The sequence below is a fragment of the Petaurus breviceps genome, unplaced genomic scaffold, assembly GCF_028583685.1.
Source record: "Petaurus breviceps papuanus isolate PSGF00001 unplaced genomic scaffold, PetGlider_PUasm1.0 91023, whole genome shotgun sequence".
In the NCBI taxonomy this organism is placed as follows: Eukaryota; Metazoa; Chordata; class Mammalia; order Diprotodontia; family Petauridae; genus Petaurus; species Petaurus breviceps.
This window is the reverse complement of record NW_027187398.1, coordinates 8,744,470-8,768,117: the sequence shown is the minus strand read 5'-3', so window position 1 is coordinate 8,768,117 and position 23,648 is coordinate 8,744,470. Positions and strand designations below refer to the sequence as shown.

The 23,648-nt window shown below is 39.8% G+C and overlaps 1 protein-coding gene and 1 pseudogene across 6 annotated transcripts in view; both read left to right on the top strand.

Moving 5' to 3' along the window:
• The window catches only part of LOC138153720 (GON-4-like protein), a 79,225-nt gene extending 57,195 nt beyond the window's left edge, over positions 1-22,030 (top strand). For 5 of the 6 annotated variants that reach the window (XM_069078082.1, XM_069078087.1, XM_069078084.1 and 2 more), the window contains 9 exons: positions 10,649-10,859; positions 11,288-11,374; positions 12,466-12,664; positions 15,608-15,752; positions 16,041-16,191; positions 16,776-16,892; positions 17,558-19,201; positions 20,026-20,261; positions 21,190-22,030. In XM_069078082.1, coding sequence (XP_068934183.1) covers positions 10,649-10,859; positions 11,288-11,374; positions 12,466-12,664; positions 15,608-15,752; positions 16,041-16,191; positions 16,776-16,892; positions 17,558-19,201; positions 20,026-20,223 — 2,752 coding nt within the window. In that variant the 3' untranslated portion in view covers positions 20,224-20,261; positions 21,190-22,030. Of the gene's footprint in view, positions 1-494; positions 577-10,648; positions 10,860-11,287; positions 11,375-12,465; positions 12,665-15,607; positions 15,753-16,040; positions 16,192-16,775; positions 16,893-17,557; positions 19,202-20,025; positions 20,262-21,189 lie in introns of all 6 variants that reach the window. The other variant, XM_069078086.1, reaches the window with a different exon arrangement.
• On the top strand, positions 6,048-7,419 carry LOC138153625 (SWI/SNF-related matrix-associated actin-dependent regulator of chromatin subfamily E member 1 pseudogene; annotated as a pseudogene).
• Positions 22,031-23,648: the final 1,618 nt, after the last annotated feature.

The following is a 23,648-nucleotide window of genomic DNA, read 5'->3' as shown; positions in this document are numbered from 1 at the left end:
TAAAGCTTCATCTAATTGGAACTCTTGATAAACTGAAGTTTTTGCTTTCCTTCAAGGGGAGCCCACTGACTAGAAAGTAAGCATATATAAGGAATTTAGTGAAAAACTAATCTGGGATCAGTTTAGTCTTCAGTGTCTTGCACAAGAACCCTAGAGTTCTAACTCTGCCATCCTGTGATCTGTAGAATGATTGCATATGGGGACAAATAGTATCTGGGATGATTCTAAGATATATCAAATTTTAGCCAAAGAAAACTTAAGTAGGTTCATTGTTCCTAGCTTGATCATGGTTTTTACCAAGGCAACATAAAAGTATATTTTTGTGTGTGTGTGTGTGTGTGTTTATTAATTTGTCTGTTTCCTTTTAGTTTACAGGATTCAATTCCACAATTCCTTGAGTTTCACATATTGTCCCTCTCCCTCTCCTCCCCCCCCATGGCAGCTTATAGTCAAGTATAGGATCTGTAAATACTTTCACATTATACATTACTCAGGTTATAAGGACGGATTGTACCAGCTGGAATGAAAAAATGGTGAAGAGGCCATAAAACCAAATAAGAGAAGGAAAAAGATCAGGTATTTTGCTTCCACCTGTATATAAATTTAGTTCTTTCTAGTTCTTTCTCTGGATGCACATATTTCTCTCCATCATGAGTCTTTTGGGATTGACTTATATCACTGCATTGCTGAGAAGAGTCCAGTCTATCAAAGTTGGTCATCACGCATACGTTGTATCTGTAATTGTGTACAAATTTCTCCTGGTTCTACTCTTCTCACTCAGCATCAGTTCTTTTAAGCCTCTCCAGGTAAATATGAAGACCGTCTGCTCCTTGTTTCTTATAGCACAATAGTATTCCATAACATGCATATACCACAACTTGTTCAGCCATTCCCCAATTGATGGGCACTCCCTTAATTTCCAATTCTTTGCTACCACAAAAAGAGCTGCTATAAACATTTTTGTACATATGGATCTTTCTCTCATTTCTATGATCTCTTTGGGATATAACCCTAGGAGTGGTATTGCTGGATCAAAGGGTATGAAAGTATTTATAGCCCTTTGGGCATAATTCCAGATTGCTCTCCAGAAAGGCTGGATCAGTTCACAACTCCACCAGCAATGCATTAGTGTTCCAATTTGCCAACATCCTCTCCAGCATTTGTCATTTTCCTGTTTTGTCATCTTAGCCAATCTGACTGGTGAGATGTGGTACCTCAGAGTTGATAAAAGTATATTTTTGCATTTTAGAAACATTTTCAACAAGGAATTGAATCCAAAAGGTTTTTCTGGTTAACTGTTACAATGAATGCTTCAGCTCCCTTAAATATAACTATGGATCAAATTTTTTGGGGGGGAGGGGAAGGCAAGACAATTGGGGTCAAGTGACTTGCCCAAGGTCATACAGCTAGTAAGTGTGTTAAGTGTCTGGGGCCGGATTTAGCTTAGGTCCTCCTGACTCCACGGCCAGTGCTCTATTCACTGTGCCACCTAGCAGCCCCCAGATCAAGATTTTAATGAATGGTATCCAACTCTACCCAGTAGATATAATTATCCACCTTAATAATAAGCAAGTCTGTTAATCACCACACTAGGATTTTCTTTCTCTATTTGAGGGGAATAATGCCATCATATTCTCATCTCCAGGGTCAATCCCTTTATAAAATCATGATTCTGTCTACCTCAGTTTCCTGGCAGATTACCCTGACAGTCATCTCCCTTCTCTTTTTAATCTTCATTCTCTCTCCATCTATTGCCTTCTTCTTTTCTGTCTAACAAACATCCCCAGGTCTTTCCCATTAAAAACAACAACAGCAGCAAACCCTACCTATCATCTTTTATTTTTTTCCCTTTTACAGTCGTACTCCTAAAAAAAGTTGTCTACTCTCATTGTCTCCTCTCCTCTTATGGCTCAGTCTTTGCACTCTTGCTTCCCACTTGTTCAACTGAAACTGCTTTCTTCAAAGTTAAAAATGATTGCTCTTGGTGGGGCTAGGTGGCACAGTGAATAGAGCACCGGCCCTGGAGTCAGGAGGACCTGAGTTCAAATCTAGCCTCAGACACTTAACACAAAAAAAACTAGCTGTGTGACCTTGGGCAAGTCACTTAACCCCAATTGCCCTCCAAAAAAATGATCTCTCTTGGAAAATAATACAAACAAAGCAAAAAAAACCTCACAAAACCTTTTTTTTTTAACAAAAAACTTTTAAAATAATGAAGTACTTATAATAATAATAATCTCATAGTCTCTGTACCTTTTGAAGATACTAGTTGTGAATGGGCACTTTTTTCTTCTCCTTCTGTTAGAGCATTAATACTGTTTCATCATACAGCTTTGTCCAGTTCCTCAAATAAATTTACCTTTCTAAGAAGGTTTGTTTGGATTCTTATGTTTATATTTTAGAGTATCTACTCAGCTTTTTTTTTTTAATCAGAAATGCTTGAAATGTCTTCTCTTCCATTAAAGATCAGTTTTTTCCCCCTTTAGGATTATACTAAGATTTTCAGGGTATGTGAATTTTAGTTGTAAAGCCAGTATCTTTGGCCATTTGGAATATTGTATTTCAAGTTCTCCTTTCATTTATATTAGAATCTGCTAGGTCTTGACTGTTCTTTGTATACTTGACTTGTTTCTTTCTGGATGTTTGTAGTATTTTTTCTTTGCTGTAGATTTTGGCTGTGGTATTTCTGGGACTTTTCCTTTTTGAGTTCTTTTCAGGAAGTAGTTAGTGGATTATATTAATTTTTACTTTATCCTCTGGTTGTAATAGATGTGGGCAGTTTTCATTTATAATTTTTTGAAATAAGCTGGCCAGGTGTGATGTGAGTAGAATCAAGGCTTTAGACCAGGAGAAGGCTATTGACTATCATAAATATAAAATGAAAACGGAAACCCATTTCAAAAAAGTATAATCACTTAATATGTGCAAAGGCTAGAGGTAAGTAGTAGTATTATCATTTAGCATAATCTTGACCTGTGTCTGTGGATAGGAGGAGGAAGTAGATTAATGACAGAGAGAGCTAGAATAAGTAGCTGAAGGTTATTGGTTCATAGAAAGGGATCAGGTCAAGCAGGCAGATGGAGGGATTAAGTTTTCACAGAGGGAGGAGAATCAAGTCATACTTAGAGGTGGGAGGATGCAGTTGTCTCAAGTACAGGTACCAGATGGAGAATTAAGGGTTAATTTCATATTCCAATTTATTTGTTTAAGACTAAATTAAATTTATTTTTTGTTATATTTTAAGTTCTAAACTGCATCCCTCGCTCTTTCTTCCCCCAGCAATAGGGAAGGCTACCATTTCTCTCTCTCTCTCACACACACACACACACACACACACACACACACACACACACCCATACTCTGCATAATTCTGTATATCAGTTTTTTCTCTAGAGGTAGATAGCATCTTCCTTCATAGGTCTTTTGTAGTTGATTTGAGTATTTATATGAATATTTATGTTTATCGGAATAATTTAGTTATTTACGAATAAGTTATTCTTTGAACAATATTACTGTATACAAATTCTCTTGGTACTGCTCATTTCACTCTTCATTATTTCATGTAGGTCTTTCCATGTTTTTTTTTTAAGTATAAACATTTTTATTAAGACAGTGGTACAAAGGAAAGCAACAACAGCCCCACCTCTCAATGACCTCAAGGTCTAAAGGAGGAGACAACATGAAAACGTTCTACAAATACAAGATGTATAGAAGATCGGTTGGAGATAATCAACATAGGGAAGGCACTAACATTATGGGGAATTTCCATGTTTTTCTAAAATCAACCTGCATGGTAGTATTTCATCACAGTCATATACCACATATTCCCATTTCTAAAGAGAATATTTTATTTTTTCCAATTATATGCAAAGATACTTTTCAACATTCACTTTTACAAAATTTTGAGTTCTAGATTTTTTTCTCTCTCCATTTCCTCCTGCCTCCCCAAGATGGCATGCAATTTTATACAGGCTATATATGCACAATCAAATTAAACATTTTTCCTCATTAGTCATGTTATGAAAGAAGAACCAGAACAAAAGGGAAAAACTACAAGAAAGAAAAAAACAAATAAAAAAGAGAAAATGGTATGTTTCAATTTGCATTCAGACTCCATAGTTCTTTATCTGGATGTGGATAGTATTTTTCATCATGAGTCTTTTGGAATTGTCTTAGATCGTTGCACTGCTGAGAAGAGCTGTCTGTCAAAGTTGGTCATAGCACAGTGTTGCTGTTACTGTGGACAATGTTCTCATGGTTCTGCTCACTTCACTGAGCATTAGTTCATGTTAAGTCTTCCAAGTTTTTCTGAAATCTGCCTGCTCATCATTCCTTACCACAGCTTGTTCAGCTGGTCAGTTGATGGGCATCCCCTCAATTTCCAATTCTTTGCCACCACAAAAAGAGCTGCTGTAAATATTTTTGTACATGTGGGTCCTTTTCCCATTTTTATGAACTTTGGGATACAGACCTAGTAGTGGTATTGTTGAATTAAAGGGTCTGCACAGTTTTATAGCCCTTTGGGCATAGTTCCAAATTGCACTCCCAAATGGTTGAATCAGTTCACAACTCTACAAACAGTGTATCAGTGTTCATTTTCCCGTCTTCTCCAACATTTATCGTTTTCCTTTTTTGTCATATTAGCCTGAGGTGATACCTCAGAGTTGTTTGAATTTGCATTTCTGTAATAAGTAGTGATTTAGAGCATTTTTTCATGTGACTATAGATAGCTTTAATTTCTTCCTCTGAAAATTTCCTTTTCATATCCTTTGACCATTTATCAATTGGGGAATGAATTGTATTCTTATAAATTTAATTCAGTTCTCTATATATTTTAGAAATAAGACCTTTATCACAGACCATGGCTGTAAAAATTGTTTCTCAGCTTTCTACTTCCCTTCTAATCTTGGTTGCATTGTTGTTTGTGCAAAACCTTTTTAATTTGCTGTAATCAAAATTATCCATTTTGTATTTCATAATGTTTTCTATTTTTTGTATGATCATAAATTCTTCCCTTCTTCATAGATCAGACAGGTAAACAATTCCTTTTTCTCCTAATTTGCTTGTGGTATCACCCTTTATATCTAAATCATGTACCAATTTTGACCTTATCTTGATATATAGTATAAGATATTGGCCTGTGCTTAGTTTCTGCCATACTATTTTCCAGTTTTCCCAGCAGTTTTTTGTCAAATAGTGAATTCTTATCCCAGAAGCTGTAGTCTTTAGGTTTATCAAAAAGTAGATTACTATGTGTAGTGTTCTGCTACGTTGTGTGGGTAGGTATACTCACCTCAACAGGCTTTGGACGTCTCCGGCTCTAGCTATCGCTAGAGAATGACTCCACAGAATCCAAGAAAGCTACACTTTTCTTTATTAAGGACTAGAGGTTACATCTTCCATCCCGAACTACTCCCGACTCTCTCTGCCTCTCTCCATGTCGTCCCTTATCTTATCTTTTGCCAGCCGCACCTCCCCTTCACTCATCCGGGCCACAGCGAGCCAATTGTGCGCCGCCCCGAAGAGGAGGAGGAAAGCCGAGCCACCTTACTATGTGGTCAACCCGTGATGAAACACTAGGGCCTCACCCCGTGATGCCAACTCAGCACTTTTGGAGACCCCGTGACGGGATGCCAGCGTCTCTTCCCGTGGTGCATCCTTGGCAGCGCTCATGTGACCTTTGGCCCCTCACGTGCCCTCCCCAGGCGACCACGTGCACTCCTGTTAGCTCCGGACCTCACCGGCCTTACAACTATGGTCATTGACTACTGTGGCTTGTATACCTAACCTATTCCACTGATCCAACACTCTATTTCTGTTTCCAGATAGTTTTGATGATTGCTGCTTAATAATACAGTTTTAGATCTGGTATGGCAAGGCCACCTTCCCTTCTATTCCTTTCATTAATTCCCTTGATATTCTTGACCTTTTGTTCTTCCAGATGAATTTTGTTGTTATTAACAATTTTTTGGTGATTTGATTGGTAATGGCACTAAATAGGTAAATTAATTTAGGTAGAATTGTCACCTAGCTGCCTCTTCAAACAATATCTGATGGAAAGATATTCTGGTGCTCTCTCCAGATCCTGGTGTCCCAAGTTCATTGTTAAGGGACTGGGAACTTAATCTTTCAAAATGTCAAAAAGACCATCTTATGCCCCACCTCCCACCCCAGCTCCTGCAACACAAATGCCCAGCACACCAGGGTTTGTGGGATACAATCCATACAGTCATCTGGCCTACAACAACTACAGGCTGGGAGGGAACCTGGACACCAACAGCCAGGTCACAGCTTCCTCTGGCATTACAATTCCCAAACCCCCAAAGCCACCAGATAAGCCTCTGATGCCCTATATGAGATACAGAAGAAAGGTTTGTGACCAAGTAAAGGCTTCCAACCCTGACTTAAAGTTATGGGAGATTGGCAAAATTATTGGTGGGATGTGGAAAGACCTTAGTGATGAAGAGAAACAAGAATATTTGAATGAATATGAAGCAGAAAAGATAGAGTATAATGAATCTATGAAGGCCTATCATAATTCACCTGCATACCTTGCTTACATCAATGCAAAAAGTTGAACTGAAGCTGTGTTAGAGGAGGAAAGTCGGCAGAGACAGTCCTGAATGGAGAAAGAACCTTATATGAACATCCAACCTGCAGAGGATCCAGACGACTGTGATGATGGTTTTTCAGTGAAGCACACAGCTACTGCCCATTTCCAGAGAAACCACCGTCTAATTAGTGAAATATTGAGTGAGAGTGTGGTGCCAGATGTTCGTTCAGTCATTACCACAGCCAGAATCTCAAACGACAGGTTCAGTCCTTAATGGTCCGTGAGAGAAAATTAGAAGCTGAACTCTTACAAATAGAAGAACATCACCAGGAAAAGAAGAGGAAGCTCTTAGAAAGCACAGATTCATTTAACAATGAATTCAAGAGGTTATGTAGCTTAAAAGTGGAGGTAGACACAGAAAAAAGAGCGGCTGAAATTGCCCAGGCAGAGGAACAAGCTCGCAAATGGCAGGAGGAGCAAGAGAAAGAAGCAATGGAGCAGAGCGGTGTTAGTGCTGCTGCCACCACCTCTGGTGCCACCGCCACCTATGCTGCCACGGCCACTGCCACCGCCACCACCGAGGATGACCAGACAACCAGCAAAGGTGACGAGAAGAAGGGAGAGGAAAGCACTCTAGTGGAGACAGAAGAGACATGCCCTGAGGAAACCACAGAAAGTCAACAGAATGGTGAAGAAAGAACATCTGCCCCTGAAGATAGAGTGGCCAAGAGGGAGTAGATAGTATGGCAGAAGAAGGGACCAGTGACAGCAACACTGGGTCAGAGAGCAACAGTGCAACGGTGGGAGAGCCTCCAACAGACCCTGCACCAGAGGACAGTGAGAAGAAAGAATGAATATTGAATTCCATGTGTTTTGAATTAATTTTTTTAATGAAATACTATTTTTGAGTTAAAAAAAATTCTAGTACAGCAAAAGAATTGGGATCATTTCTTGGATTTTATTGAAATGGGATCTGACAGGTATATATTACACAAGTGTTTATTAGTGACTCTAGATTGTTCATGAATTATGTAATTTGTGGGTTATCCGTAGCAAATTTTTAATCCCAGATTTGTTTCCCTTTATCCCAGTTTCCCTTATGGTCAGCTAGGAATTCTCAAATATTAGTATAAATGAGCCATGAGGGTAATGAAAAGAATAACTACACACCAAAAATAAAAAATAAATTTAACAGTTAATTTTAAGCAACTTGCCTAAAAATACTGATCTCCAAATCTGAATATCATCTTTCGCATATACACAATTTTGCCTCATTTGCCACGCATTTCCCTTTCATTAGACCCCTTACCTGTAATAGAGATCCATTAGAAGATGATTTTTATGTTTCTTATTTGTCTTCAGGTTTCCCTGTCTTATGCCATCAAAAAGAACAAACATTTTCTCAAATAGGAAAAAGATTTTGACCCCAAAGGGGCTCCATAGAGAAATTAACAGATTGCCACAGCAGGAGTACCTGAAACTGGTAAATTAGTAGCTGTAGATAGCAGTTCAGTCAGGGCCTTATCCCAGTCTCTGGGTGTATCTACATGTTGTTTCCTGGGAGGTGTCTTGTTTGCTCTGCCCTCATTTCAAGGGAAAGCATTGAAGGTTTTTCATTTCTTGGTTCAGCCAGGGAGATAACATAATTTAGGAGATAGGAATGTAGAGTGGGTTAGGCAAAGGAATAGAGGCTTGTGGGGAAAGATATTACTGAACTGAGGAGAAAGTTTTATGATGGCAGTGCTGTTTTATGAGGGCTAGATGGGATCCATCTACCCTTCCAGGGTTCTCCCAACATAGACAGTGTGGCATAATACCCCTGCTTTATACTATTGGGACTTTTGACTTTTTGAGGAAAGAGAATGGAACACTAAGAAAGAAAGAAGGGGTGAGGGGGAAGGAAGCTCTTCTTTCACAGAACTGAAAGAAAATAAGCCTTAGGTGTTGAGGGGGCACAGAAGAATTTAGGAGCTAGAAAGTAGGTTGTTTTTTGTTCCATAAAAAACAATAAATCACTGTTAGAAGGAAATTTTAAGGTGAGACATCAGTGTATTGCAGGAATGTCAGCTGTCAGTTACTCAGGAGCCAAGTTGTATTATGTAAATACCCACCCCTTCTTTACTTGCTGCTGTTTGGCTAATCATTTGCTTATATGTACATTATCTGGGGTCTTGGTTTCCAAATTTTTTTGATCACATACCTAGTATAAATGTTTGTACATGTACCTCCAAGACCTGTATATTCATTTATAAATCATACATATATACTAATGTACTTGTGTACATTATACACAATATATATAGAAATTTCAAAAGGACAAGATAAAAATGAAATAAACAATATTTAAATTTTTAAATTTTATTTATCAGTGGTGCAAAAAACCTTTTTGCTCTCACTAAAAATATTATGAGAACAATATAATTGAATAGAATTCATTATTTTAAAAAATCTTGGTTAAAATTTCTTTATACAGTTTGTTTGAGGGTCTGGTTTTAAGTTCATTGCTGAGCAACCTGGATAGATATAACCCATATAAAAGCTTTTTGGGGAGCCTCAATAATTTTTAAGTGTAAAGGGGTCCTGAGATCAAAAGTTTGAGCATGCCACTTTAAATAAACAATTCCTGTGGTCATCCTTTCCCTTTTTTGTGGGTTATGCCCTGATTCCCACAGTCGTTGTCAGGGGATTGTGTAAGGAGGAGGTAGGAAGAGGATGAGGAAGATACAGGGGATGAGTAGGTAGTTCACATTGGTGGGGAGACTACTCATCTCCATGCATGTTTTCCCCTGGATGTTGGCTGGGGAGGGAGAGAGGCTCGAAGCAAGGCTGATGACTTGGGTTCAAGACCACATCTTGGTTAATCTCAGGGATCCTGGTTGCAGAATCGAGTGTTTGTGGTCGTTGTTGTTGGTGACAGACAAGAAAGTAACTTATATTCAGGCTCTCTTAGCCCTCTCTTGTCTGGTCTGTAGTGGAATATGGGTTGTTAGGATGATAATCAACCATGATTCCAGAGGATTTAGGATGTAGCATGCTATTCACCTGATGATAGAGAGGTGGTGGTCTCAGAATGCAGAATGAGACATTTTTAAAGTTTTTGTTACTATCTTCTATTTCTTTCATCATCATTGTTATTACCCCATGTGTTCCCCACCCCCACCCCCAGAACCATTCCATATAACAAAAAGGATTTTTTTGGAGAGGGGAAAAAACCTTGGCCCAACAGATCAATAAAAGAAAAAGACTGAAAATATATGCAATGTATGGCACCTTTGGACCTCCCATCTCCATGAAGGGGTAGGTTGGGGGTTCTCCTCCTATCTCTTCATTTGAGTCATGGTTGATCCTTATAATTTTTTCATATCTATTTTTGATATGGAGTTGCTCTTTCCATTTACCTCGTTGTAGTTACTATGCATATAATTTTCTTGCCTCTGCTTATTTCGTTCTGCATCAGTTCTTTTGTATCTTTGCATGTTTCTCTGTCTTTGTCACAAACATCATTTCTTACAGCACAGTAGTATTCCATTATGTAAATGTACCACAATTTATTCAACCATTCTTCTAGATGATGTTTCCAATGTGTAGGTATCACAAAAAGTCATGCTATAAATATTTTGTATATGAGGACTTTCTTCTTACTGATGGAGTCCTTGGGGTATAAACTTAGTAATGGAGTCTCAGGTTCAAAGGGTATGGACATTTTTAATCACTTTATTTGCATAATTCCAAATTGGTTTTCCAAAATGGTTGTACTACTTCACTGCTCCATCAGTGTATTAGTGTCCATTATTCCACAACCCTTTCAACATTGACTTGTTGCCACTTTTTGTCCTTTTTACCAATTTGCAGGATGTAAGGCAAAAACCTGTGAGATGCATGCACATCTATTTATTTGTATATTTTTGGATGTGACCAATATAAGAATTTGTTTTGCTTGATTATACATGTTTATGCCAGGGGTTTTATTTTTCTTATTTTTTCAGTGGGGAGAAAAGAGGGAAGGTAAGAGGGAGAAAAAGGTGACTTTTCAGAGAATACATTGTTATGGAGCTCAGGAAATGTCTAAAATTATTCACTTTCTATTGGGGACAGGTTTGAAGAACTACTAACAAACTTATATAACAAGAAAAATCATGTCATAAATGAATTGGTGACACATTTAGTGATCAAGAAGTCTTTACCTAAGCAGAAGCAGGAAGCACAGAAGGCCAAACCAGAGATGTCCAAGCCCCAGGGTGATACTGTGCCCGCAATGGTTCTGGATGAAGCTCAAAGGAGCCGACTCCAGCAACAGATGCAGCAGGTGAGAGTTCACTTATAGGGGAATATTTGGTCCTCATGGAGCCCGAGGCCAGTAAGAGACTTCTTAATATCAATAAAAACTAAATCATGGCTTCTTTGGGAAGGGCTCTCCAAAGATCCATCATGAATGATCATGCTAAACATACCTATAGTCTTCAGTGTACAAGATAACAGACATCCATCTACAACACACTCTAGAATTTAACAGCCCTCACAGAGTAAGGGGGGTTTTCCTTTCTATCCAGTCTAAATTCTTCACGCTCATTTCTTCTGCTTTTATATCTGATAAATGCAGGACCGAAAGCATATTAAAACTGCTCAGTATCTTCCACAGGAAACACAATATTTGGTAAAATCCACCTAGGTTCCTGAAACAGTAACACCTTCCATGTCTCTGATGTATTTTGTCTTTTTTTTCTCCCTCCCCAGCATGTTCAGCTCCTGACTCAGATTCACCTTCTGACCAGCACCAACCCCAGCCTCAGTTCGGAGGCCAGTACCACCAAGATGTTTCTTGTAAGGCCTTGTTTATACATGAGTCTGAAAGTTAAAGTGCAAAATCAGCTTGGCAAATAGTTTTCCAGAATCTCTCACCCTACATGATTTACATCGATCCTTTCATTTACATTAACCAGTTCTCTTTGATCTTTTATCTTAGCTATTTTTATCTTTTTTTTTCCTATTTCTTCCTGTATTGGCTAAGAGTTCATAGGCATCTGCTTACTACTTTGTTCCTCCCATGACATCAGGTTCCTATGAAAGGACAGAGAATATATTGTTTCCACCACCTCATTGATGTCCATTAGTTCTGCTTAATTTTGTGTAGGTATGCTGGCTTTTTTTTTTTCATATTTTAGCATGTGCAGTGTTTTCAAAGCAACAGTTAACCCCTAGTGACAACCTTATTTTGTACAACTTTAAAAATAACATGATAGAGGAAGTGAGAGGAAGAGACAGAACTTTAAATCCTGAAATTTCTTCCATTATGAAGTTGCTCTTGACGTTGGTAATGGGGGTTTGATAAATCGTTTCTTAGATACAGGCATTTGAATGATAAAGTTGGTACTAGCCTTTAATCTTTTCCATGGCAATATTTGAGTGCCTGTTTTCAAAGTGCTTTACATATACTCTCATTTAAGCCTCACAGCAACCTTAAAAAGGTAGGTGCTGTTATTTTCCTTATTTTACAGATGAGGAAACTGAGGCTTAGGTAAAGTACCTTTTCTGCAGTCATAGTGCTGGTAAGTATCTGAGGCAGGGTTTGAACCTGGGTCTTCCTAGGTTCCAAGTTCAGTGTTCTGACCAGTCCTGCATCTTGTAGTCTTGCTTCTCAAATAGCTGATGGTCTAATTTGAAAGAAAACACACTGAAAAAAAAGACAGACATTTACAGTGAAAATAAATTAATATAATATGAACAGGAAGTGCATGTGCTTCTAGCATTTTGACTAAAGGAAGAATCAGAATCGATTGAGGCTTATTAGGAAATACTTTCTTATAGCCCTTCCCAGTAGGTATGAAGTTTCTTGGCCAGGGTTTGTGGGTTGCATTGTGTTCCTTATGTATTTCTATAACACAGCTTAACTATTGTGTTCTATGTTTTCCCAGAGGGAACTGGGGACCTTTGCTCAAAGCTCTGTTGCCCTTCACCAGCAGCTCAATCCCAAGTTTCAGACTACATTCCAGCCTTGTAACCTGAAGGGTGCTGTACAGCTCATTGAAGACTTTCACTCACACATCACCATTGACTTGAGCCCTCGAAAAAATGTCCAGAAGAGTGATGAGGGCCAAAGCCCTGAATATGCAAGTAGGGTTCTGAGTGTGTGGTGATTATGGTCTGTTGGAGAAACTTGTCAAATGTGACCAGGGCTGGCAAGAGATAGTATGGTGCTTTATGTTCTGTTCTCTCTTGTCTTTCCCCTTTGGAACTCTTCCACATCCTTTACATGGTTTGGATGGTTTAGGCCAGGAAGAGAACATAGGTGGGTGACAATGGAGGAAGTATATAGGGAAAAAGTTAGTTTCCAAAGTAGAGATAGAGACAGGAGTGAGATTAAATATAAGAACTGGGGTGCTGGGGTGGGGAGAATATAGGCCTAATAAGTTGGGGCATGTGAATTTCTGGGAATTTTTCAGGTTGTTATAGTATATATTCTGCATTGAGTTCACCTGAGTGCATGTCTAATAAGAATTGTAATTTATATAATGAGTTTATATTTCAAAGCACCCATCTTTTCCACACATCTTTGCAAGGCAAGTAGATTTCCATTTTGCAAACAGATAAACCTGGACACAGGGACTAAGTAATTTTGTTTGGTCTGTGTAGTTAGTAATGATGGAACTGGGGCTAGAGCCCAAGTTTCCTAAGCCCTAGTACATGATTCTTTCTAGCAATTTAGATGAAATAAAATGTGAATTCAGATCAGATATAGCTCTAAGACATTTCATGTGACTGTTTTCGTAGTCCTATGTTACTACATCAAGAACCTGTTATTTCACTGGTGTAGACCCTTTTTGCACCTGGGAAGATTACAGCCTGTCTATAAGTAGTAGTAGTTGTAGTAGTAGTAGTAGTAGTAGTAGTAGTAGTAGTAGTAGTAGTAGTACTTCTTCTCCTTCTCCTACTCCCACCCCCTACTCTTCCCCCTTTTCCTCCTCCTCCTCTTCTTCTTCTCTTGCCTAAGGTCACATAGCTAGTAAGTGTGTCAAGTGTCTGAGGCCAAATTTGAACTCAGGTCCTTCTGACTCCAGGGCCGGTACTCTATTCACAGCACTGCCTAGCTCCCCCCTATAACTTGTTCTTCAAGAGTTGTTTGAAAATAAGATGTATTAAATAACTTGCCTCATACTTCTCACTGAGTGAGAGTCAGGTCTTGGACCTACCAGATCCTCTGATTATCTGAACTCTGCCACTCCTCACAAGTTGTATAAAACATAAAGCAATAGGTTTAGTTCTCATTCACATTGGTTTACTAGGTACTTTTTTTGGTGGGGTTGGGGAATAGAGTTTTGATTTAACTTACTGTTCACTAAAAATAAACATATACATTAAATTTGGAATAATATCAATATAGTTTGGTCTGTACCTTTGTTTTTAGTTTGGTTTGAGTCAAAGTCCTTAGTTCTTTTCATTAAAATAAAGTGTGTAAAGGACATACAGTCACCAAGATCCTCTCTGTAGAATCCCTTCATTGAGAGTTCACTGATGGACATTCAAAGGTAGTATCCTGTATTTCTAGAGCCAAAATGATTTTTCTTCTGGGAACTTTGAAGCCTTTTATAGAAGAAGAAATGAATTCAGCAGGTCTGTCCAGAATGACAAGTGACATTTAGAAGTGAACAGGCATTGAGGGACTTCAGTTGTTTCAAGTCCTCTCAGGATTTTCTAGTTACAGCTTATAAGGGACACATCGTGGTATGACAATCAGAGAACCATGGAATATAGGAACTGTGAGAAAAAATGGTTAGAAAACCAGCAACTTTGGACCTTTTGGAGAAAGCTCTAGGGAATCAGCAAAGTACACATATACGAGGGTTGGGGTGGCAGGTGTGTAACTTGTCATTCAAATATGTGATAAACAATTATTTGGAAAATGGGACCAAGTACTTTTTACCTAAAAGGAATGAGGACACTTAGGTTGATGTCTAGGGTTGGAGGAAGTAGAAAGATCCAGTCAGTTGCCAAATCTTGCCATTGTTGCCTCCATGACATCTCTTGTATCTGAGCCCTTTTCTCACATGACCACCACCCTTTGCCCTTCATTATCTTTTGTCTCCTAATTAGTCTTCCAGCCTCAAGTTTCCTCACTTCAGGTCAGCCTCCGAAGAGCTGCCAAAGTAATTTTCCTTAATTGCAGGTTGTCACTTCTTTACCCAGTAAATTCCAGTGGCTTTCTGTTGCCACTGTAATAAAATATAAACTCCTCTGTTTGGTATTGAAAGTTCTTCAAAAACTAGTCAGGACCTATCTTTCTAACTATATTATGTTAGACCAGGGATTCTTAACTTGTGGTCTATGAACTTGTTTTAAAAATATTTTGGTAACTAATTTAGTATTATTTGATTTCCTTTATAATCCTCTGTATTTTATTTTATGCATTTAAAAACATTATTCTGAGGGAGGATTCATCAAACGGCCAAATGGGCCTATTAACACAACAAGGTTAGAACTCTTGTATTTAGACATTACTCCCCTTTCTGCATTCTCTGGTTCCAATCAAAGGCAAGTATTTGTTCCTCACACATAGACTCCATCTCCTAAAATCTGTGTCTTTGGCCTGGCTATCTCCCATACTTGGAATATATTATTTTCTCACCCCTACTTCGCATAATTCCTGTCTTTCTACATGAAACCTTTCCTGATATTCCTCCTCTCCCTTTCCCCAGGCAGCACTAGTTTCCTCCCTAACAATTTTGCATTTAACTTCTTCAAATTTTATTCTTTAAATCTCAACATATTTGTTCGTAAATACTTAATAAATGTGCTTGTTGTCTCTCTTAAGGGAAATATAAGCTCCTTTAAGACTTAAAAAAACCCCCACCATCCCCAATGCCTAGGAGAGTGCTTGGCATATAGTAGACACTTAATAAATGCTTGTTGATTGATTCCACAATCTTCTAATTGCCTATTCTAAAAAATAGTGTATGTGATTTAAAGACAACTTGGGCTTGAGAGTGCAAAGAGATGTACTAGTTGATCTCTGAGCCCTTACAGTTCCAGCGTTCTATGAACTGTAGATTCTTTTTACAGCCAGTGAATTTCCCTGTCTGCCCAAGCAGGTGGCCTGGATTCTGGCCACTAGCAAGGTCTTCATGTATCCAGAGCTGCTACCAATACGTTCCTTGAAGGTGAAGCATCCCAGGGATAAGATATTCTTCACCAAAGCAGAAGACAAGTAGGTATTCAGTGTTAGCAGGGAGAAGTCACAAGTCTTTCCCTTGGGGAACAGCCAATTCAATGGGGCAGATAGAACATAAACAATATGACAGACACCAATAATAGAATTAAGTGCAGAAAAACTGGTTGGACAGAACTGTCGCCATCAGTCACTGGGGGCTGGGGACACAGAGAAGGAAAATCATAGAGCTGGGGGGTGGGGAGAGGGATGGAAATGAGAGTGGGGAGTTGGCAGTATTTGGAAGGAGGAGCAAGGTCTGTTTTTGAGTCTGTGCATGTTTTTCAGTTTATTAGCTTTGGGGCTGAAACATTTTGAAGGGACTGAGTTTCCAAAGCCTCTAATCAGTAAATACCTCCTGACTGCCAAGTCTGCTCACCAGCTGACTGTGAGAATCAAGAACCTCAACATTAGCCGGGCTCCTGACAATATCATTAAAGTGAGCTGCCCCTTCTTTATCCTTTCTCTCTCTATCCCATGCTCTCTACCTTCTGTGGAAAAGGGTAACTTTGCTTGATAGAATGTGGAATTGGGTACCCTAAGTTTTAAATTGAACACCCTTGTTTTGAATCATTGTATTAAACTTTGCCATCATGAGCCTCTCTTTCTCCCTCTGTATGTACACACACATATACAGGGTGTGCCTAGGGGGAGGGGTAGTGGGTACCCTTCTCTTGACTCTTTGCCTTGTTATTGTACTTCCCCACGGGGAGCTGAGCAGGACCTAAGCAGTGTGACTGCTTCATCTCCATTTTCTCTCTTATTTCCCCTTCCCTCCCCACCCCCCAGCTGTGTAGAGGCAAAAGAAACAGGACATTGGAACAAGGGTGGGATCATGCTAATTGAAGTATTAATTCATCCTGAAGTACAGAAATCCCCAACTTGACATGTGTGTGAATCCTATGTCTACTTGTATCCACAGAAAAAGAAAATGACCTTGATTTCCCATGTGTTACTCCCTTCCAACCCCAACCTGGTATTATAACATGAGGATTATCAGTCGTGTTTGTTCTTTGTTCTCAGTATTATAAGAAGACAAAGCAGCTGCCAATATTGTTTAAGTGCTGTGAGGAGCTTCAGCCTGATCAGTGGAAGCCGCCTGTGGAGAGGGAAGAGCGACATCTCCCATTCTGGTTAAAGGTATGGTCCTTGGGAAACTCACTGCAAGAGACTTAGAGGGTCTAGTTCAACCCTGCAAGGCAGTAGTCATAGAATTGGGCTGTTTAGAAAGCTTAAGAAATGTTCTCATTTTCTTTGAACTTCTAACTAGGTGAGAGTCTCTTTTGTGTTGGAGGTGCCTTATGGAGATGACAGTTTCATTTTGTTTCTAGCATAACTGGATATAAAACTGGGTACTTTGAGAAAAAAATTCTAAGCTTAGTAACCATGTATAAAAACACCTTAAAACAGTCAAACAAGAATAAAAATGATCACATATGAAATAGTAAACTCCATTATTTATGGTTTGTTAAATATGAATATTGTTTAAACAATATAGTAACACATTCCCTTTTTGCTTTCATGGTCCTTTCAAAACTTGTTTTCCTGATTTTGATACAATAAAATTCTAGTTTTCCATGGGAAGGTTTTCAGGACTTGGGGAAGGAGAAAGTGTCTAGACTACAATCAGAATCATTATTTGCAAAATAGACTCAGTAGAAATTTGTCAATGGGGAAGGAATAAGTACCTTTTTATTTTAGAGAGAGGCCTTAAAATTCCACAAAAAGTGTCAAGATTCCTGACAACCTCCTTATTTCTCGTCAACTCTAATAAGGAATAACCATAGTGCTTGTCTTCTCCACAGGCCAGTTTGCCAGCTATCCAGGAGGAAATACAGCATTTAGCTAATGATGGTGGAAAATCACAAAATATGTCTGGATTAGCCAAGACGAGTTCTGACCCAGGTCTGGAGTCAGAGAATGATAGCCGATATCCCCTGCTGCTGCCCAAGGGTGTGGTGCTGACATTGAAACCACTTGCCAAACGATTTTCATCTAGGAGAATTTGGAGGCAGAGGTCATCAGTCCTGAAACCCCTCCTTATCCGCCCTGCCCCTTCTCTCCAACCTTGTTCAAATGACAATAGTCGAGTCAGATTAGCCCAATCAGAAGCGCCTCCAAGGAAAGTGAAAGTGGAAATCCCAGACTCCCAACTGATCCAGCCCTCCACGGTCTTGCAGACAGTGCCAAAGGCTTCACTTTTGGGTGTCACTGGGAGTAATGGCACTGAGATTCCCATGACATCGCCAGCTGTACCTCCCAAGAATATAGCCAAGTCCCAAATCTTCCTTTCTCCTGCCCCATCAGCCTTCAAACCCAGAGTCTTGTTGCCATCACCTTTTCGAAGGGATCTAGAGATGAAGCCCCCAAAGAAAAAATGGGCCAAGGGTTCCCGTCCCTTGAAACCTGCCCCTGTTCTTCCCTCTCCCCGGGTAATCCTCACTGTTCCTGCCACCACTGTGGAAGTTGTGAGTCTTAACAGCAGTTTTAATGTGATTCAGCCTCTTAGAGCTATAGCTCAGAGCCCTCAGACCATCCCCATAACTACTCTCTTGGTTAGCCCCACATCCTTCATCTGTCCCTTAAACCAACCCCTTATAGCCTCTTCTTTTCCACCTTTAATTGTTTCTGGTAACCCTGTGAATTTCCCTGTACCACCTACCCCTGAGGTGAAACCAAATATTCCTTGTCCTCAGACTGAAGGGGGAAGTGCCTTTCCAGTTCTGGAACCCAAACTGGAACCCCAAGAGTCATCTCCTATTTGTCCCAGTCTGTACCCCAAAGAAGAACACAGCCCAGGGCCTCCCACACCGAGCAGGGAGAGTCAGGCAGACTTGTTTGAGGGTAATGCTCACAGCTGGACTGTGGTGAAGACAGTGGATGGGAGGCATGTCCTAGAACCACTGTCTTGTACCTCTCAGAAAGCCATCGATTTTCTGCCAGGGAATTTACTGAACATTGTTAAAGTAGAGCCTGAGGAGCCTGAGGAGGAAGCCAACTTGACTTGGAATGGGTTCCCTGAGCCAAACATTTGTGATGAAATAAAAAAAGAAGTCTTCATGGAGCTGGATGTGGGCCCCCCATATGAAGAGGCAAGTAGTGCTCAAGAAGTGAAGAAAGAGACAGATATACAAAAGGAGGAGGAAGGTGAGGAGGCAGCAATGACATCCTCATCCCTCCAGGTGACTCAAGGTGAACAGAACCCAGGAGGAAAGATGAGCAAAGGGTCTCTCAAGAATACTCCCTTTTCCACTAATCCTGATACCATACTTAGTAGTCCTCTAGGTAAGCTTGAAGACTCATCCAATGCTCTTGACCTGACAGTGAGGACCCAAGCTGGGCCAGAAACAGGGGCTGAGAAGGACAGGCCAGAAGAGGAGGGTCTTGACCAAGATGAAGAAATGGTCTCAATCTCTGAAGAAGCTGTGCCACTTGTCCCAGAGCTTCAGGTGGGAGTTAGGGGTATAAACACTGTAACTGAAGACTTAAATATATATTTAATGTATAATTATCTCTTGATTATCCTGGGGTGGGTGTAGGGACAGGAGGGATGGATGGAGAATAATAGCACAGATAACCTGAAAATAATTTTATTTGGCTTTGAAATATATTGTATGGCTCTTGTCCCCTTCTCCCTCCTCTTTTATAGTATACTGAGAATGTTAAAAATTACTAAATGACTTAATGGAAGGGAACTGGGCTTGCTTATTTCTAGGGATCAGTTACAATAGAAGTGGTCTACATAGAGATAATTGGGTTTCTTGTGGATAGTTACACAGGGGAGTGTGAGTAGGCATGGTTGGGAGTGCTGGACAAGGGGGAGAGGGACAGTAATAGTTCAGGATGACAGAGTCCAAGAGATTAGCCAGCCTAAACCCTTGGATTTTTATGGATGATAGAATTGAGGTCAAAAGACTTGGAAAGGGTTACACAGGTGGTAGTAAAGTAATATAGGTAATAGAGCTGGGATTCAAACTCAGGTAGTGCCTCCAAAACTCGAGTGCTGCCTTTCAGTTTCCTAGAGTAGGTATACCATGCTGAAAATCTCCAGGAAAGAAAAACCACTGAGTGTTCATCTTGTTTCTCCTGTTACCTTTAGGGAGGCTAGCAGATTCTCACCCATCTTTCAACTATCCTCCTAGCACCTAAATTAAGAATCATGGTCAGATAGTGGAGGTGTTTTCCCTACTGCCTAACATCTTTTTCTGTTGTATTTGTAAATTTGGATTCTCAATGGATGGAGATGTGAACAATGATAAAAAGGGTTTTGTAGGAGACCGTGGAGAAGCCGACATGTCTGGTGTCTGGAAGGTATGTGGGCCAGGAGAGTGATTCTGAGGAAGAGAAACCTCGGAAAGAGAATTCTGGGCCTGAGGTTGTGGTGAAAGTGGAGAAAATGGAAAGCCCTCGGAAAGATGAGGTGATGGATGAAATGGATAGAGATCCTTCCGGAAACCTTTGCTTCACCTAAGGTGGTCCCAGAAGTGAACAAAAGGACACCCAACCCAGGTGAGTTTGTTAGGTTCACCATGAGGAGCTCTCCAGAAAGATGGCTGAGTTTGTTAGGTTCACCGTGAGGAGCTTTCCAGAAAGATGGCCATTTGTGGCTCTTCAAAAGCCCTGACCAAGCATTGGAGAGAGGGCTCAGTTCCAAACTTGTGTGCAGGATTTCCATTGAAATACCACCCAAAGTGACAAATGTAACTTCTTTCAGGGCAAGGACCATGTCTTACACATTTCCTCCATTCATCACAGGGCTTAGCACAGAGCTGAGAATACAATAAGTGATTCTCAGCAAATATTTATTGGTCGAATCTCATCAAATGCCATTTCCATTTTCCCTCCTCAGCTTCTTTATGCCAGTCCCTTACCATCTTAAAGTTGAAGCTCAAAGGTTACCTGTTATCCTCTTTCCACCCAAAACACAGAAAGAAATCCATGAGGACTGAATACAAAGAAGAAATTGGAGTTGATTCAATTTGCTTGAAACCTGCTGCCCAGATTTTTGAGGCAATGTATGTTCTCACAAGTTGGCAATATGCTTGAGCCCTGTCCCAGGAATACTGGCCAAGAGGGCAGTTTTGTGTTACTCTCTTCTCTTGTCTTTCACTGATTGCCATCTGTTAATTATGCTAAAGTTCACATGGACCTTGGCAGTGTTATTTTTATCACAGGGATTATTTTTTGTCAGATCTGTGCCTTCATTAGTGAAAGGAACTCCTAATGAGTTAATTGCTTCTTCTAGTAGGGTCAGTGTCTATTCTGTACCTTAGTCTTAGCAGTGTAAAGTCAGCATGTGTAGGAGCCATGACTTGAATACAGAGATTCCTGAATCTGAGGCCAACTTTCTATTAGACTAGGCTGCCTAGAAATTTCTCTTAAATTCATTTTTTTCCCTGTCATCAAATAAAGCCAAAACTTTCCACTGTGCTTTTAGGGGAAAGCACCAAAGATGTTGGACATCCGGAGCTAGTGAAACCCTGTAGGGGCCAGAAGGGATACCCTAAAGCCACTCTTCCAGTACAGTGAGTGCATCCTAGAATGGAACTTCCTGAAGGAAAAGTGTGTGGTGTATTGTTCCAGTGGACCTAGCTAGCATAAGACCACAGATGCCTATGGGACTTACTTTGGACAGACCGTCTCTGTTTCCTGAATTGACCTACCTCTATTCAGATTGGCGCTCACCCAGCCAGCTCTCAGATTTGTTCTTGTGCCTTGATCTCACCCTGTATTCCTGTATTTTTTTCTGTGTGTACATCTTGCAGCTGGTCCAGGTAATCGACAAATGGTGCTTAACCCACCATGTGTGATTGGCTAGAATTTCTGTAACCTGGTTAGCTTATCATTTTGTCCTTGGTTGTTAAACTTTTGCTTTAATTGGTTTGCTTGCATATAACTGCAAGAGCATGCCCTCATTTGAAAGATGCAGTTGAAACATTCTGTAATGTTATAAATTGACTGGTTCAAGCTAGTGGTTTTTGCCAACTCAAGCTACTGAAATTTTATAGAAGTCTGCAACAGCAGGCACCTCCTTGTGTGCTTTTCAAACTGTGTTGAGACCAGGGAAAATTCCCAATGCTGGGAATCCTAAACTGAAAGGGGCAACATTCCTATAGCTGTCATTGCTTCATGTGCCATTCCTTGACTGAGCATTCTTCCAGAGCAGGTGGTTTCCAATAGCCTACCAGTGCTGTGGGGTTTTTGAGGTCAGGAGTGACTCTGGGTTTCAAAGGCACGTTTCCTATTAAGTATCCTTGTCAATAAATTCCCTTTTTCAATGTGGTAGTGAGTGTGGCTTTCTTCCTTGTCTCATACTGGAACTAGAACACTGAATTGTCACAGACTTGCACACGTAGAATTTGCCTAGGCTTACAGGATTCAAATAAAACAATAACCTGATGCTGCCAGCCCATCAAATCTAGGCCCTGAGTTTCTTACTTATGGAATCTTGCCCAGGCTTCTGGGAGGTGATCCAGAGGAAGAAATAGACATGATGTTCAGAGATCTCTTAATCTAACACATATGCTGCTTTAGACAGATAAAAGACACATGAAATTGGTGTTGATTTTGAGATTTTTTTTTTTTACAGGACATCCATTTTGAAATATTTAATAGGCAGTGATGTGGTTCCAGAGGTCAGGAGAGAATTAGGCTGAATATCACCTTCAGAGATTATAAGTGAACCTCTGGGAGCCGATGTGGTCATCAAATGAGAGAGTGTTGAGAGAAGAGAAAATCCAGTTAGAAGCAGGTGGTAAATAGTGTCATAAATAAAGACACAAAGAAAGATGGTAATTAAAGAGAAATGAGATGAGGATTAAGAAATGCCATTGGATTGGCAGTTAAGAGATGATTACTGGCCGGAGAGAGCATATTCAGGTACAGTATGAGGTTGGAAGCAAGACTAAAAGGTTGAGAAATGAGAGAAAACATCGAAGCAATGAATGTAGGCAGTTTGTTCTATAAGTTTGGTTGAGAAATGCACTCAACTATATATCCCTCCTCAATAGATTTTGAGTCATTAAAGACTAAGTGATTTTGAGATGTGATTTTTTTTTCCCACTGGAATATAGTAAATACTAACTGGACAGAAAGAGGAACTAGATAAGGAATTTGGGAAACAAATCATAAGCCTGTTGTGGAGCCACGATATAGTACATTGGTGGGGGAATCTCACTTATACACACATCTGTGGGAGTACATTTCTGGAAAAAAAATGTAGCTTAATAAATTCTTGACTGGCCTTAGAAATAATTTCATCCTTTGGGATTAAGGAACCAATAAGGGGAACTTCTTTTCTGTATACGATTTTCATTGACAATGTGGAACAGATTGCTGGGGTAGAAATAATAGAGGGAAGTGACTGTTTTCTTTGAGTATTTGTAATAGGGAAGAAGATATTCAGGTCTATTCTGACATTCTTGTACTCTAGATTTTGAAAAAAGTGAGTTTCAAAGGTTCAGTGAAAGGATGGGTAGGACCCCAGGGGTTAAAATTCTCTATAGGAAAGGTCAGTCCACGAAGGATGGATAATGCCCCAAAATGAAATTCTGAAGACAAAGGGAAACAATTATAATGAAGAGAAAAAATAGATTATTTGATGATATCGATTCATCAACAAGGAAGCAACATCAACCCAGAAAATGGGAGCTACATTAAATAAATGAGAATGGCTTCATAAGAAGGGCAGGAATGGTAAACCTACATGAGCTGAAGTTGGTAAGGGCAGCTAAGGACAACAAAAAATTGTGTTTTAAAAAGAAATACTGGGAGAAAAGGGGACAAGATTATCTTTTCTTGGGGGTGAATGGGAGAAGCAAAGCTACTCCATCTTAATTTTGCTTCTGTTTTTTTTTTTTTTTCCTGTCAAGCAGAATGACCTCTGCATTGCAAATG